General features: G+C 42.9%; 1 protein-coding gene across 2 annotated transcripts in view; it reads right to left on the bottom strand.

Annotated features, from left to right (window-relative positions):
* Nucleotides 1-16,200, bottom strand: part of FGF13 (fibroblast growth factor 13) — a 272,150-nt gene that overhangs the window by 132,000 nt on the left and 123,950 nt on the right. Inside the window, exon 2 of one of the 2 annotated variants that reach the window (XM_060249482.1) lies at nt 10,703-10,870. The exons of the other annotated variant lie outside the window; for it this stretch is intronic. Coding sequence (XP_060105465.1) covers nt 10,703-10,870 — 168 coding nt within the window. The remainder of the gene's footprint in view (nt 1-10,702; nt 10,871-16,200) is intronic. 2 annotated transcript variants of the gene reach the window in all.

Genomic DNA, 16,200 nt, shown 5'->3' with positions numbered 1-16,200 from the left:
GTCTTGAGTGCTGCTTCCGGTGTGCCTGGTCACCTTGAACAGCACCTAGCCATGGATGGGTTGCCTTCACACAGAGAGGCTTCTCTGTGCTGCTTTCATCACCATGTAAATGTCAAGGAGTGCCCACTGGCAATGGCGCATCTCCATGTGGGACTTTCCTGTGCACTTTCTTCTGTCTTTCCCCCCTTTCCTCATGTGTTCTGCAGTGACTCTTCATTGACTTCTGAAGCATGGCCATCATGGCTGCCATGGCAATTTGTTTTGTGGGTTTTTCCTTCATGCCAGTACTAAAAAAATTCTATTAAAATTTGAAATAGATATGTGTCAATAGATCAATGTAGTGGTAGAGCGATTAGCAGTTTTTTTTAAGCCTACAAAAAGCCCTGTAGTAGCACAGAAGGAAAAAAAATGATGGTAAGATGGCAGCCATAAGAGGCTGATGGAAGTAAATGGCACTTAAGTGTGCAACACCTTTGTAGTGGGGAAATGCACTCCATTCCTTCCACAGAATGTCCGAATGCTCTTGAATTGCATTCTTTACAAAAAAGACTGGAGTAAAGAGGAGTTGGGGGGGGGAAACATAATTTGGGTGGGGAAAGACTAGAAAGAAAATGGTTACCATACAAAGGCATGCAGTTTCTCCAACAAAATTTTTTTTGGAAGCCAAGGTGGAGAAAAACCTCTGTGTGGAAGCAGCCATGGTTTTGCCAGGTCCAGAGTGAAATTCAAACTAAGGCTCACCAAGCATCTCAAGAAGTGAGCTCTGATTCATGAAAGCTTATGGGGGGTGGGTACATGTTGTTGGTCTTGAAGATACACCAGACTTGTTTTGCTAAATGGACTAACACAGCCACTTCTCAAATCCCAAGGATTGACCACAGATCACCTTTGGAACAAAAAAAGCATAAACATTGCTGGAGGGCCATTTGGCTTTGAACTGAAGCTAAAATGGGCCTCAATTTTAGGTACTTGTTTATTGGTTGATCTTTGATGTCTCACAACTCTTTTTTAATGTCTAATGTTGTTTTCAGCTGCCATAATTATGTCTTTGACTTGGGTTGATTTCTGTCTGCAACAGAGGGCAACTTCAAGTCATTCTGGATAGAACAACAAACAGAATGCAAGGAATGTCGTGTCAAAATCAATGTGAAGTTAACATGCAAAGTTCATGCTGACTGCCAGCGCATCAATAAAATGCACTCTACCTGAACTGTGATGGATTAAGGCTGCAATGCCGAGTGCACTCCTTTGAAAGTAAATCCTTTAAAATCAATGGTACTGACTTCTGAGTCAACATGATGAAGGCTGATAAGTAAACATCTGCTATAGATGGTCAGATGCCCCCAAATTATTAGCCTCTAGGGTTTTCCTTTTCCCTTTTGGATGTGACTCTCTGGGTTGATGCCTGCCTTGACAGAATGGCACAAAAACCATTTCAAGCAGCACTCTGGGAACACCCAAAGGAACACAGCCCTTCAGCCACCAGAATTCCTTCCAGTCAAAAGATCTGGCACTGTAGTTATCAGCCACCTTGGCTTTTGCAGGTGGTCTGTCAAGATTTCAGTGAAATTAGTTCTGAAGCAAACTGATTGCAGATTGGAGGGCTCACAGCTCACTCCTCTAAGCCCACGTATGTCAGAGCCAAGATGGGGCTGTGTGGTGGCTGCTACAGGAGGATGGGCCACCCAGATCAGGTAGAAGTTAGAGTCTGAAGACCAGTGTCAAGATGATCAGTCAAGAAGTTAATTAGTTAAGATCAAGTTGATCAACAATTATTTGTGCCTATATAAATGTCACCCCATGCAGTTATATATCAAGAATGAAGTTGTGTTGCTGGAAACATGTTGAATAATCTTGAAGTCTGCCACTTCAAAGGTATACACATCAAATAGTATGTAGCACCTTTTTATGGTTTTATAATGCTATATGTTTTTATATTGCTATTAGCTTGTTAGCCACCCTGAGCCTGCTTTGGTGGGGAGGGTGGGATATAAACCTAGTAAACTAAACTAAACTATTGTGCCATGTCAAAAACAATAAAATTTGTTCTTGGTGGTTTAGCCTTGGTGAATTTTTGTGCTAACTTTTGTGCCTGTTTGCATGCTCTTATCAGTAGTCACCAGATGCCAGCATCACAGGAGAGCCATTTGATGTAGTGATTGTGTCAGACTAGTATCTGGGAAATCCAGGTTTGAATCCCCACTATGTCACGGAAGCTCGTGGGGTGATCTTGGGCCAATGATCCTCTCTCAGTCTAACTCATCTCACAGGATGATTGTAGGATACAATTGGGGAGAGGGAAATGTTGTTAGCTGCTTGAGGTCCCCATTGGGAAGATAGGTGGGGTATAAATTCATTAAACAAATAAGCTTATTAGTATGCACACTAGCTGAAGGCTCAGAGGTCCAAAGTGTAGTCCAAAGCAGGCAAAGGAAGGGTGCTGGAAACAGGAGCAAGCAGTTACTCCATTCAGCATTATCATCTTACTAAGAAACAGAGCGATTTCCCACCAAACTTATGCCGCTCTCACTCTCCTCTTCTCCACGGGACTGCTGATGGATTTCGCTCAAACTGCCCTGGACCAGCAAGTTGCTCCACATCTCTTTATGTTCCCTTCACAGCAGGCAGGATCCTCTAAAAACTGGTTTCTGTCTGCTGCAGAGGGAACTTGAAAAGGGGCAGAGCAACTCACCGGCTGGAGCAGCTTGAATAAAATCCAGCAGCAGCCTCATAGGAAAAAGGAGCAACGAGACTGAAACAAGGTGAGTGGGAAATCGGTCAGATTGTTCAAGCTGAAGAACTGTGGCCAAGGTTGAGGCTTTATAGAGCTAGGGCTCTATAATATCGGCTCCCTGTGTAACCTGATTAGGTGCTGAGTCAGTGGGTGCAATACTGCCTAGATAGCACACTTGGGCAAAAACTCAGCCTACAACTCTTTTCAGCAAATGTGGTGGAGCCTGGTTCAAGACCTTTCAGCTCCATGAAAAGTCAATGTTGGCAGGGAAGCCTGAACTCTGCAAACTTCTACAGCATCCAGCAACTGACTGTGCTGGCAGCTTTTGTGTGACAACAGGTGCACCTGGAGGTGAAACCACACATATCATTTCAGTCTTCTGAATAACTCTTGGTGCATTTGGGAATTTGCACAGGACATATAACTGGTTGCACCTATTGTTTCTGAAGGTGTAATGGGCTATTTGACATAAATGAATCTGTAATTCAAAAATATGCTCACTTTTGGGGGTATGCAATTTTTGTAGTTTGTGGTTAGCTGACTTGGAGTTCCGTGCACTATAGCAGCAGATGCTTTGCATTTAGCTGCTGAAGGGAACCAAAGAGAACTAGGAATGAAGGATGAGAATGGAACTCCAGACCAGGACAGTCTTAGGGCCTGAGCAAACAATATGGCTGCTACACAAAGAACCAGAATGCAAAAACAGCCAACAGTATGGACAGAACCATTCTTTGACAGAATAATGAACCTCAAATATAGAGGATAAGAACCTATGTATTCAGAAGTAAAATAATTCTACAGATTCTATTGGACAGAATGCCTAGAGGAGAATCCAAGTGAAGATTGCAACTGCCACAAATTTGGGTCAAATAATAGCTTTGTTGCTTGTTTGGGTTTGAAATTAAGTAGACTACTGTCTTGAACAATCCATATGGAAAAGTCCAAGAAGAATTCTTTTTAATTTGTTTGATATAAGGCTGGCTTACAAGTTTTAAATTTAAGATGGCCAGTGGTTCATATTAAGTATGGTACAAGCAATAGGGATAAATTGGGAGGGGAGAGGAAGGGAATGTGGGGATTTTTTAAAAAAATAGGTTGAAAAGGTTGTGCATTGTATTATCCCAAGACATGATTTATGAGTATATTGTGCTTATGGAGTTTATTCATACCAAGTAGGTAGCATAGTTTGATGGTTACCTGCAGGAGTCGTTTTGTAGAAAAATAGGTGGTGGAGCTCATCCAGGGATTGTTATGTAGCTGCACCTACTATTCAGTGGACAAGGTGGGAAGGAGGAGGTGGAACTCTCAGAAAAGTTCAGGAGCTGTGCTCCTGTGAGCTCCCGCTGAATCCAAGGCCCGGTTACCTGTATTTCTAGGAAGGCTGACTGAATTTCTCTTTGCAGTGCTAGTTTTTGTACATGGGAAAGTCAAACTGAGCCAGAGGGAGGAGTATCCTAATCCTTTCAGGTGATAGTTGTACTTTCTAGTTCTATGAACCCCCATTGTGTAAATCTGCTTCAGAGACAAGATTAGAACTGGAAATTCTTCTGTCATAGCTCATACCCTTAACCACTGTTGTCAGGGGTCGTTTTGTAGAAAAATAGGTGGTGGAGCTCATCCAGGGATTGTTATGCAGCTGGACCTACTATTCAATGGACAAGGTGGGAAGGAGAAGGTGGAACTCTCAGAAAGATTCAGGAGCTGCGCTCCTGTGAGCTCCTGCTGAATCTGAGGCCTGACTGTTGTTCTGATAATGTCCCAAGTGTTGGTTTCTTCCATAGCTAACATTGTCTCAGTTTCTGGGAGGGTAAAGCTGGCATGAGAGAGCCACACTATTGGCTCCAAACCATGTGATTTGGGGCTTCAGAATTTACCTGAGCCAAATGGGAAGGGCACTGATCTTTCTAGTGCTTCTTAGGTCATTCCCAAAGGGAATCTTCTCTTCTCTACATGGAAATTACTTGCCATGAGGTCAAGGTAACATGTAGGCTGACCCCTGGGCTTCATTCCCTCCAGTAGCTGGACATGAGTCAGGTTCTATTTCTTTATTTAGCTTAACTTTTTAATATTTGTGAAAACCCATTGTGCTTCTCTGTGTTGCTTGATGAAGACAGGCATCCTTCATTCCCAGTTGCTATCACATTCTCCACCACTCAGCAACACATCCAAACTCAGACTTTGCCTTGCTTTTCTGTGTAAAAAAAGGTTATGTATGCCTGGAGGGAGACTGAATGTTACAGAGGAAAAGGGCAGGGGGAGAAAGACAGAGAAATCACATCGAAAACAGAACTGTGGGCATAACGCCAAAGCCTTGATTGTACAACTGTGACTAACCAATGGTTGGCTTTTTTAAAAAAGAGAAAAAGTCCAACAACCCTCAATTTCATTAGAGCCTCTGTCCTCTGAATGTACTGACACAAATTAGGTTTTCAAAGCAGGCTTCTTAGTACAAAACCTCATCTCTGAAAGATAGTGTCAGCTGATGTTTAAACAATTTAAAAGAACAAATAGCTTCAAGATGTACCTCAGATGGCCTTTATGCTGCTAGAACTGGATTCCCCGTTTGAGCAGAGCACCACATATGTTCTGTACTTTGCCTGGATGTAATGGAGAAGAATGTGTGCAAACCCCTCCAGGGAATCCACTCTTGCAGAGGCATATGGACTCTTCCACTTAACTACTCCCATTTTTAGGCTTTTGCAACTGCCGAGACTGGCCACAATTCAGCTAAAAGGCTCTGAGTCCAACCAAGGCCCAGTGCATTCTCACCCGTAGTGGTTTGAGAGCCATTTCACTACAGTGCTCTGCTAGGCTTTGGAACCACACAGGGTGTGGTGGGTGCGGGATGGTGCAATTGTATGCTCCTTATTAGCCTGATCAAGGGAGAGAGGTGGAAACATGATTGGCTCCATCACTGTCACCTTCACATGCATGCCAAGCCCTCTGGGTGGTACTCTCCCACTTGGCTGCATTGTGTATAGTTTAGTGTAGTGGTTAAGTGTGCAGACTCTTATCTGGGAGAATCAGGTTTGATTCCCCACTCCTCCGCTTGCAGCTGCTGGAATGGCTTTGGGTCAGCCATAAGTCTTGCAGAGGTTGTTCTTGAAAGGGCAGCTTCTGGCAGAGCTCTTTCAGCCCCACCCACCTCACAGGGTGTCTGTTGTAGGGGAAGAAGATAAAGGAGATTGTAAACCACTTTGAGACTCTGGTTCAGAGAGGAGGGTGAGGTATAAATCTACGATCTTCTTCTTCTGTAGTGTACATGTGCATACCAATGTCAAGTGGTTCAAAGTGCATGTGGTAGGGGCCCACCTGTTCCCACCTTTTGACAAATAGTGGGTTCAAATAAATGTAAGCCAGTGTAGTGTGGTGTAGTGGTTAATAAGAGCAGGACTAGGAAACCTGGGTTCAGATCTCCATTTAGTCATGAAGCTCATGAGATGACTTTGGCCCTTCAGTTTCTGTAAGCCTGACCTCACTCACAGAGTTGTTCTGAGGATAAAACAGAGGAGGGGAGAACCATTTAGATATGAGAGAGTGAAAAATTTACTGTTTTCTCTAAGAGACTTAAAAAGCAAAGCACAATGTTTTAGATATGAATTGTGTGTGCTCATGCTACAGCATGACTAAGAGACAGTAACTAGAATAACTTTTTTAAAAAGTGGGTTTTGGATTTAAACAAATGTGCTATTTTTATTCAATTCAGAGCATGTTATACCCATCTGGGTCCCAAAACTGATGTGCTTCATCGAAAGAGTTAAAATTATTAGCAAATGTGCAAGGCAAATATTGAGTTTAACTTGGTTTTATTAGATGCTTTGTGGTCTCATGGAATGGGGTATATATTAGATGCTCTTTGGAGGAAAGCTCTGGAAGAAGAGGCTCCAGTGTCAGGGCCAATAATGGTGCTACTGAAACATATCAAATCCAATTTTCTAAAACCAGATCCAAGGCCTGTTTTGTGGCCCAGTCAGATAAACCACTGAAAGCTCCAGGGGCAGGATTTGCAATCCCACTCCCCTTCTAAGAATCAGGCAAATAAGGGCCCAATTCAGATCAGAACTGCAGTACAAATGAAGGGGTCTCTCTCACTGCCATTTCCCCATCCTCAAATGGACTAACATGGGTCACAATTTGCACTTTGGGGGCAAACAAATACCCTTGTATGTTTTCCCAGTGGGGCAAGTAGTGGTTCTCCAGGACAATTTCAGTTCAGGCAAATGGGACAGGGGTAAAATTGCACTGGAAGTGCCGGTCTCCAGGTGGGGTCTGGAGATCTTTTGGAATTACAACTAATCTCTAGGCTAGAGACCAGCTTCTCTGGAGAAAATGGCTGCTTTGAGTGCTGGACTCCATAGCAGTGTAACCTTCTAGAGCCCTCCTTGTCTCCAGACTCTGTCCCTAAATCTCCAGGAATTTCTCCACCTGGAGTTGGCAACCTGATATTGCAATGTGTTTTTGATCCAGATCAGGCCTCAGGCACATCTGGCCTTCAGCAGGATAAAAATGAGGAGCTCCATTCATAGAATCCCCATTTGTCCATTTAAGCCCCTTGAAAATATTGGGTCAAAGCTTGTTTCACATTCTATCCACTGTATTCGGTGGCATCTTTTGAAGCCTGTCTCATTGATCTGACAGCACAACTTGAACCACTGTACTCTCAGGTTTCTTGGCCTCTAATACAGAAGCCACAGTACTGAATGTGTCAAGTGGGCCTTTCAATGAACTGAACAGTCTTACTGGCCAAGTCATGGATCAGAATGACCAAGGGCTGACCTTCACTAACATATCCCAAGAGCTTTTGGAAGAAGAAAAGGTAATGAGGAATGTCATGAATGCAGTTTCACAAGAAACATCCTTTCCTTAAAACAATGAAATATTAATCCAGCCAACATCATTCCCTACTCTCATTCCCAGTTCTGACAGACTCTCAAAATTCATGGATTAGGGATGTTGCACTCTTTCATCGTTTGTCTGTGAATGAAAATGCTGATCCTCCATAGAGAAAAAAGGGCATTTGTCCTTGATTATTAGTGTATGCCGCTAGAATGAGACAGACCGTCTGGTCTCTTGGTTCTAAAACATTTTCTGGAAGAATGGTTTAATGATGCAATATGTCACTGGAATATAGCAACAGAGTTGCTGTACAAAAGGAAGTACTTGGGGGAGGGGGGTTGATAAAAAGAAAAATTTGTTAGATTACAGAAAAGAATGTGCATTTTTTGTTTGTTAGGCACCCCTTTCAAGCTCAATTGGACAATAAAGAAAAGAGATGTGCAATTAAATCAGGCTGTTAAGAATGTGTGTACCTCAAACAACCATTGCCTCCTGAATAGGCGTTTCTCACATTTAAACTATATACACGGTGTTGGATGCACTCTAAAGTCAAAGTCAGGAATGGGTTCTGAATGCTGCTCACAAAAGAAAGCTAATCCTTAAGAAGCAGCATATTGTTTGTAAATTCTAAAACAAAGACTCTGGCTTCATTAAAACTTTATTATTAGTGAGGAACACAAGAGACAGCAGTAGACAATTTTCTATCTAAAAGATTCTCTAAAGCTCATTCTTACAAGATCCTAAGAATGCCACATCACCAACTTTGTCTGAAGCCACCAAAGGTTGAAAACAACCTGCAATCATTGGCATCTGCTGGCTGATTCCCTAACTCATGAGTGGGGATGACACAGAAATTACTGGATGGAATGTCTAAATCCAAAATGACTGAATTTAAAAAGACAGTAGTTTTTAGATAAAACCAGTATGAGTCAGTGATTCAGAAACCACTCTGTGTTTATTCCACATTTAGCTGCATGGATGAAATCCCAATGAAACAGTCCAGTTACCTTACCCATTTCAAGACTCTGAAAGCTTGACACAAATATGTGATCTCCAAAACATAGAATTATGTACTACAGTTCCTTTAAGAAAGCTGTAAATGAGGTTCATGGACTACTGAGTGAATGGACATTTGTAGCCAATGGCAACAGTCATAAGACTTACTTTACTTTACTTTATTTGATTTATATCCCGCCCTCCCCGCCGAAGCAGGCTCAGGGCGGCTGACAAGATTAGGTGCAAGTTAGGAGATAAATGCATGCTCACAACTGGAAGTGTCTTTGGAATGTCCCCTGCAGCCAATTCCTGGGCTGAATGGTATTCAGCTGTTTTACCTCGTTGCAGTAGTTTAAAAAAAAAGAAAAAAGTTCAGAGCACTTCCAGAAGTACATGCACTTCTCTCTTGCCTGCAAATGCACTTGTCTGAGATTGCAACCGAAGGCAGAAGTAGACATTCCAAGGAACTGAATAGCTGCTGCTAAAAACCACAGCCCTTTGTCCCTTTATCCCTGCAGAAAATGAAACTAGGTAATGTGATGACATCTTGCTTTGAGTTCTCCATCTGATCTGCGGTCTCTCTTGGCAGTGGGTTCACTCCAAGCATGATGATGTCACTTATGCATTCATATTTGCTATTTTGGGGACGAAACAGAACGAGAACCATGGGTGGCAGTTTTGGGTGGCAGCCATGTGTGGCTGGCATTAGGTGCATACATGTACCTCTTCAACCTACACAGAGTCTTGGTTTTTCCATACTCCTCCTCCACCTTGACCTCAATCAAACCCGAAGGCCAGTCCATGACAAATCCAGCCTGCCAGCAGAGCAGGCAAAATGAAAAATACCTGCCAGACATTAATATTCTCCAGCTAGTAAAATTCTGAACACCTGCAATGCTAATCATTGAACAGTCGCCTCCAGAATATGTAATCTTCTTGGAATCATCTGGCAGCAGGGAATGTAAAGAGAAGGGTCAGAGGACTCTGCAGGACACAGAGACACTATCCATCTGGGAGGCCAGATGATTTAGAGAATGATAATTCTGACGGTAATCATAATCAAGATCTTCTGCTAGTCGGGACCCACATTTTCTCATACTTGCAACCATAGCCAGACCCAATAGGAAGAGGATCTAACCCTAATTAACTCTAACCTCCCCCCTCCCCTGAATAACAGTAATAAGGGCAATAACTTTTTTTTTTAAAAAAAGGCATCAATTGTTGTACCATATACAGAAGCTCATGCAAAACATGGGAGGCTTACCAGGTAAGAATTGAGGCAGTAATGGGAAACATACAAGAGAAAGCATTACAGAATATCAGTTATTACGCTGTATGGGAAAAAGAGGATTTAATGGCATACACCAGACCAACAGTTTCTTATGAGACAATTTCCTTATTATTCTAGTGAATAAGCAAGCATGTTTTCACCGGTTACCTTGTTACCATTTCGGAAAAAAACAGAAGGAAACATTCCACTCAAACTCTGGCTCGATGGCATGCAGAGTAGTTCTCCAAAATGCAACCAGGCGTGCAAGACATACATCTTACCCTGCTTTGCCAAACTACAGCTTTTTATAAGCATCTTTTTAAACAGCAATATGCAAAAGCTTTATGAAGTGCAAAAAGTATCAGAGGATCCTGTTTTAAGTGCTATATAATATTTATTCCCAGCTCAGTGCAACTTTCAAAATGTTAAGTGGAAGGAGACAGCTTGTCGAAAGGGGAGAGACCAAAGAGGGGATCAGACACCTCTGAAGGAAAGCAAGCGATTTTGGCAGCCAGGAGGCAGTGTAATGATGAGAATGGACAGAAAAAAAAGAAAAATTCTGCTTGAGGTGGAAAAATAGCATTGTTGCTATCATATTTCATTTTTTTCCCCTAATATCAGAATGCAGCGTGTGGCCTATTTTATACAGTGGCCCATGGTGGACTCTATCAAGACACTAACAAGCAAGCAAGGGGCACAGGTGGACATGAAGCACAGGTGGCTTCCGGCATCCAGTTGCATTATATTAAGACAGGCCAAAGAACACACAAGACAATCCAAAGGACAGGCACGTTCTCTCCAAAAGAATAAAGAAATAAATGAAAGGAAAACGGATAAAACAAACATGGATCTCATGGCGCACAAACCTTCGGGTTCTGTGTTCTCTTTGAGGTGCACTTGCTTCAGAGGGCAGCAGAAGATTTCGTGGCATTTAGCACGAAAGGGGGACTCTTTTTTCTTTAATTCCGTAGATTGGATGGAATCTTGCCGTAACATAATATACTCCTGTGTGCCAGGGGGAGCGTCATCCATAACTGTGGTCACCACATAACAAAATGAACTTAAGTTAGAACGAAAGGAAAAACAAAAACAAAAAGAAACAAAGAAAAAAAATCTAGAGAAGTAAATCAACTCTACAATGATACAGGGAAGGGAGGGAGGGAGGGAGAAGGAAGGAAAAAACATTGGTAGAGAGGAAAAGAAAAATTGAATTAATGTACTCTGGTTATAATGATAGAGGTGGAGGAAGGAGAGGAGGTCAGTGGGCATCTTACTTTTATATTGAAATGCTTACATTAATATTTCTAGCAATTGTTTAGGGTTATTTATGTTAAGATAGCTCACTTACTTTTAAATATTTAATCCAGAAAAAAAATAATACAAAGCATATAACAATTTGCTGCATTTCCTCTAACACAGGGTTACATTTTTGCATGCAGGCTAGAACAATGAGACAAATTAGCATGCATTTTTCTTGTCAGATTTGATGCATCCACATTGAGTAGGACTTCAGAAGAGCAAGGAATGATTCTTAGAACACCACACAGTCCCAATCTGTATTAACCTATCCCCCCCTCTTTTTTTTGCAGCTCAATTACTCATCTGGGGATCCGATCACAGATCTCCAGGGTTACATGTCATTAGAGCTTATGATGGTCAATCAGGCTTATAGCTAATACATATCACACACAGGCATTCATATGAAGAAATGCTCCTATGCAGAAAACAAGAACACATTCATTTTCTATGGAGATAGAATTCTTTTGCAAGGAGAAGCAATCCAGTAGGTGATCACCTGCCTACAGTCAGAAATGGTACTTGCATGCCTTGCACAAATTTGGTAAAGTGTCTGCAAAAAGGTAGTCCCCTGTGCAAGCACCAGTCGTTTCCGACTCAGGGGTGACGTCGCCTCACGACGTTTTTGTGGCAGACTTTTTATGGGGTGGTTTGCCATTGTCTTCCCCAGTCATCTAGTTCCCATTGCATTCTTTAAGTGGGGAGGGGAGTAGAATGGGGGGGATGGATATTACTCTAAAAACTTAATGAGGAACAAATGGTGCCTGTCCTTTTTAATCTAAGAGAAAACAAAAATATTATTCTTCCATACTCCTTCTGCCTATATTTAGTAATTAATTTATTTTATGATGAAAGATCTAATTAATTGTACATTGTTTTGGAAAAATTTTGCTTTTTTCATCCCTTTGTGTAAACCTGTTAATGAGCCCATCACTAATATCCAATGTAAAGTTTAACACCTGTTTGACAGTAAATAAATGTGATTTTTTTTTTTTTTTAGAAATGGTACTTGCAGATGCAAGAGTGCAACTTTAGTGAGAACTAGGCTACAAGGGAAGGAGTCTCCTCTCTCACTCACAATTCATGGACCGGGGAACATATGAGAGAATGCTCCTCACTCCTTGCCTTCTTCCAAACCAGATGCTCATGAATGCAAGACACTACAGTGATAATTTTGGGGGCTCTAGAAGAAAGCTGTGTGTCTTCTCAATAGTTCCTTTCTAGCTTAAAACATAGGCAACTGTCAGAGAGCCAATATACGATCAGTCATGGATCAGGATCCTATAAAGGACACCTCATCACTGACTTTTGCATGCCTCCTAGCATACCCTGGGTTTGGTAACAGGCACTCTCAGGGTTGCCCATTAACACTCTTACAAACATGACATTTCAAGCAGCACATAAAAAAGAAAACAGCTTTGACAACAAAGTTTTGTGGGCTTGGGTTATTAAGGCATTGCTCTCAACACTAACAGCAACACCGGGCTTGATTTAAAGAGAATTTCGCAAGAAGCCAGGGTTGATATCATTAAGAAACAAGCTTTCAGGCAGCTTGCAAGCAATAACTGCCTGTAGGAAGGAGCTGGAGGTTGTCACCCAAGCTAATAACTTTCCCCTGGAAAATGTCATGCCAAAATTGGTACTACACAGACCTTGTTCACTGGAAAAGGCAAGTAAATATTTCTCTTTGTCATTATCCCAATAAAACTACTGCACATCCTATGACATCTGCAAAGATAAGATTCTCGGTGTGTGTTGGTTAGTTCCATTCATATTTCTTGTTTCTTTGTGCAAAACCCTCCTAGCTTCTTTCCATAGTTGGTTACACAGTTCTGAACACTGCTAGAATCATGTCTTTGGAGCCATGACTGCCCATTTTTTCCACTATTCCCTGTTCAAAATACTGATTGGCTATTTGCCATTGTGTAGGGCTTTTGCTCATCGGCTCATCATTTAAGGCACAAAAATTCCCAGCTAGTCGTTGCCCATCAGTTCCTGATTTATCACAGGCAATTCCTGATATCTATTTCCAGTTTTCACTTTGTGCTGGGACCATTACCTGAGACTTGACAGCAATTCACACACAAATACACACACCATCAACTCCCTGTTTATGACACAGACAATCCTGGCTAGCTATTTCACATGATGCTTGACTATTGCCAATCGGCTTCCCATTCATAGCACAGACAGTCACGGATATCATTGTCAATTCAGGGAAATCCATGAACATTCGCTTCATTTCTTTCTGACCTCCATTTGTAGGAAGCCATTTCTGTTTCCTGCCCATTCTCCCACTTGGTTTCTTGGAGACACATGAGTGTGCTTGGTCCTCACCACATGTCTAGATTAACTTTTATTAATCACAACAGCAGAGTTGAGCAACTCCCACTACAAACAGGTACGAGCATTAAATCCAACTCTGGAAAAGATCTAGGGAAAGACATTTTCCTGACTGAGGCTTGCACAACTGCTGCCAATCAGACAGCCTATCTTGGTCAATGTTGATCAGAATAGAGAAAAGGTGTGATAGATTTACATGGCAAGTTGATGATTTTATAAACTCAAATGTGCTCAGTCAAGACCACAGAGATCTAGGAGGGAAACAAGAATTTAGCTCACCATCTTGATTTCAATAGCTCCAGTTTTCCCTCTGTGGCTAACCAATCTGCTGAAGACCATTTAATACAGAGCAAGTGTTTGAGCCAGGTTGTCAAAGAGTGACAGTCCTCCAATGGGATATCTGATGAAAGGTGATAGAAGTCCAGCAGAACAGAATCAAAGTCCCCAATGCATACACACACAGTAAGGCTTACATATTCCCAGAGTATAACAAAAAAATGTCCTAGTTATTTGACTATTAGATTTGGAGTGATTAGCCCATTCTGAAAAGAGAAGGTCAAATGAATTCTGGAAATGTTCTGTTCCTACACTCAGCATAAACATAGTGTCCTGGTGGACTGCTTGGCCAAAAGAGGCCTGGGATCATTCTTTGGTGCTGCATTTGTTCCTTTCCTGCCTTGAAGACAGCTTCCAGAAGGTGGCGCTGGACACCTTTTGTCCAGTCCCTTGGCCATTGGAATATTGGGTTCACCAGTCTTGCCCCTTGTACTTTTAAACATCCAGACTGAGGCACTGGGGGGGGGGGGAATCTCATGGGTCGTTTTCGCACTTAGCGTTTGCTCCCCTTATTCCGCGGCGCAATTATGTCCGGATCATTTTTCTCGTTTTCGCACTAGTGACTCTTTGCGGAGTCGCCTTCCCTGAAGCCCCGGCTCAAATCGTTTTCGCACTGGCATCGACTTGAGTTCGATGCCCTGTCAATCATTTTTTTTAAAGCGCAATTCCAGTTGCGTAACAACGTAGCAACGTAATAGAGAATCCCCTTTTTCGCGGGCAAACCATCACGTGACGCTTCTGGTTAAGTATTGGCTGCAGCAGCAGCATCCTCCATACTGCCTTGTATCGTCAGAAGTATTCACAATGGAGAATCTAGATGACGAGACAGTGTAAAAGCAATCCAAACAACGTCCCTCAATTAAATAAATTGACCGCCGCTTCAGCAAAATAACGCAACTAAAGTTAAATCAACCAAAGTGTGGGCGATTCCCTAATCCTCGTCCAGCAGTCACAAATCTCGCGAGACCGTCGCCATAGCACCCATCAGAGTCTCGCGAACCTAACACCCTATCAATAATAATGCATATTATCAATAATCATGTATCAGCCGAAATGTGTTATGTGTGATGCAACTGCGAAATAACGCAGCTGCGGCAAAGGAACCCGAAACGTCCCTCGAACGGACCCGTCGGTTTAGCGAAATAACGCAACTAAAGTTAAAAATAATAAAAAAAATCTAATGCATCCACCTTTGAAATGGCGTAACAGTGCAGGGACAGCGTAAAACTACAAAAAAAGTTGCAACTGAGGCTATTCCAGGAGGGAGGGGGGGGTCTATTATTTTTTTTTTAATTTCGAAATATCGCTATTACGCAAAACTGTGAAGTTTAAAAAAAAAATGGCCGTGCCGGCACTTTGGGGAAGCGCCGCGAAAGGCTGATGATTGGCCAAGGGGGTGGATGGGGTGGGAGGACGGAAAGGGAGAGGGTGCCGCCCACACAGCAGTCGATCCGGCGTGGATGGATTTCCCACAGCAAACTCCGCGGAGTGGATCCGGAGTGGATCCGGAGGTTTTCAAAAACTCCGGAAGCAGGTGGATCAAGATACTCCAGCGTGAAACCCCTGCAGCGCCGGAGCAAACCGCAGTGCCGGAGCAACAGGTGCGAAAACCAGGAAAAGATCCGGAGGTAAATGGGGCGCTACGCCGGAGTAAACGCTAGTGCGAAAACGGCCATGGAGAGCTTTTAGACACAGTGCCATTAATACATTGATGACACATGCCTCTACCTTACCCCGCAAAATCCAGAGAGATAGCTGAGCTGAATCTGTTTCTTGGCCAGCTAGGCTGAAACCAGACAGTCGGTTTGGGGCAGCTGGCAGCCGCCTCGAACACAGCCGGCCGGAAACAGAGCTTCCGGAAAGTGCTCGAGGAAAGGGGCGGTGGACAGGCGGCGAGCGTCTGGAACACTCGGGCATCCCACTCGTGGCTTCCCAGGCGCTCTCCGGCCTTCCAGACGGCTGGGAGCCACCTCAGAGCCACCCCAGCAAAAAGGAACCACTTTTGCGGTGGTCCCTTTTTGAGCCAGGTGAATTGTTCTTGAGGATGGGGTAAGTTTGGGTTGGGGCGGCCGGCAGATGTTGCTGTGTGCACGGATTTTTTGGGTAGATCTCAGAGGCGTCTCTGAGTCGACCCAAAGTGCCAGTCTGCAATCAGCCCTAGAGAACTTAATGGGTGGAGAGGTGGTTTTTAAGTTAACTTAGTAATAAAATTGTTTTTATGCTTAGCCACACTACACATTCAGAATCAGAAGAACCATTTTTCAGGATAAGAACTCTTCAGAACCCTGATATGATTGAATATTCCCAATTATCCATGACTTGCACTCAGAAAATCAGCACATCTGGGGAAAGGTTACTTATCTATACTAGGGATAGACACAAACTAAAA

Source organism: Heteronotia binoei, chromosome 11 (genome assembly GCF_032191835.1).
Source record: "Heteronotia binoei isolate CCM8104 ecotype False Entrance Well chromosome 11, APGP_CSIRO_Hbin_v1, whole genome shotgun sequence".
NCBI lineage: Eukaryota > Metazoa > Chordata > Lepidosauria > Squamata > Gekkonidae > Heteronotia > Heteronotia binoei.
Note: the sequence above shows the minus strand (reverse complement) of the source record. Positions and strands in the feature narration are given on the sequence as shown.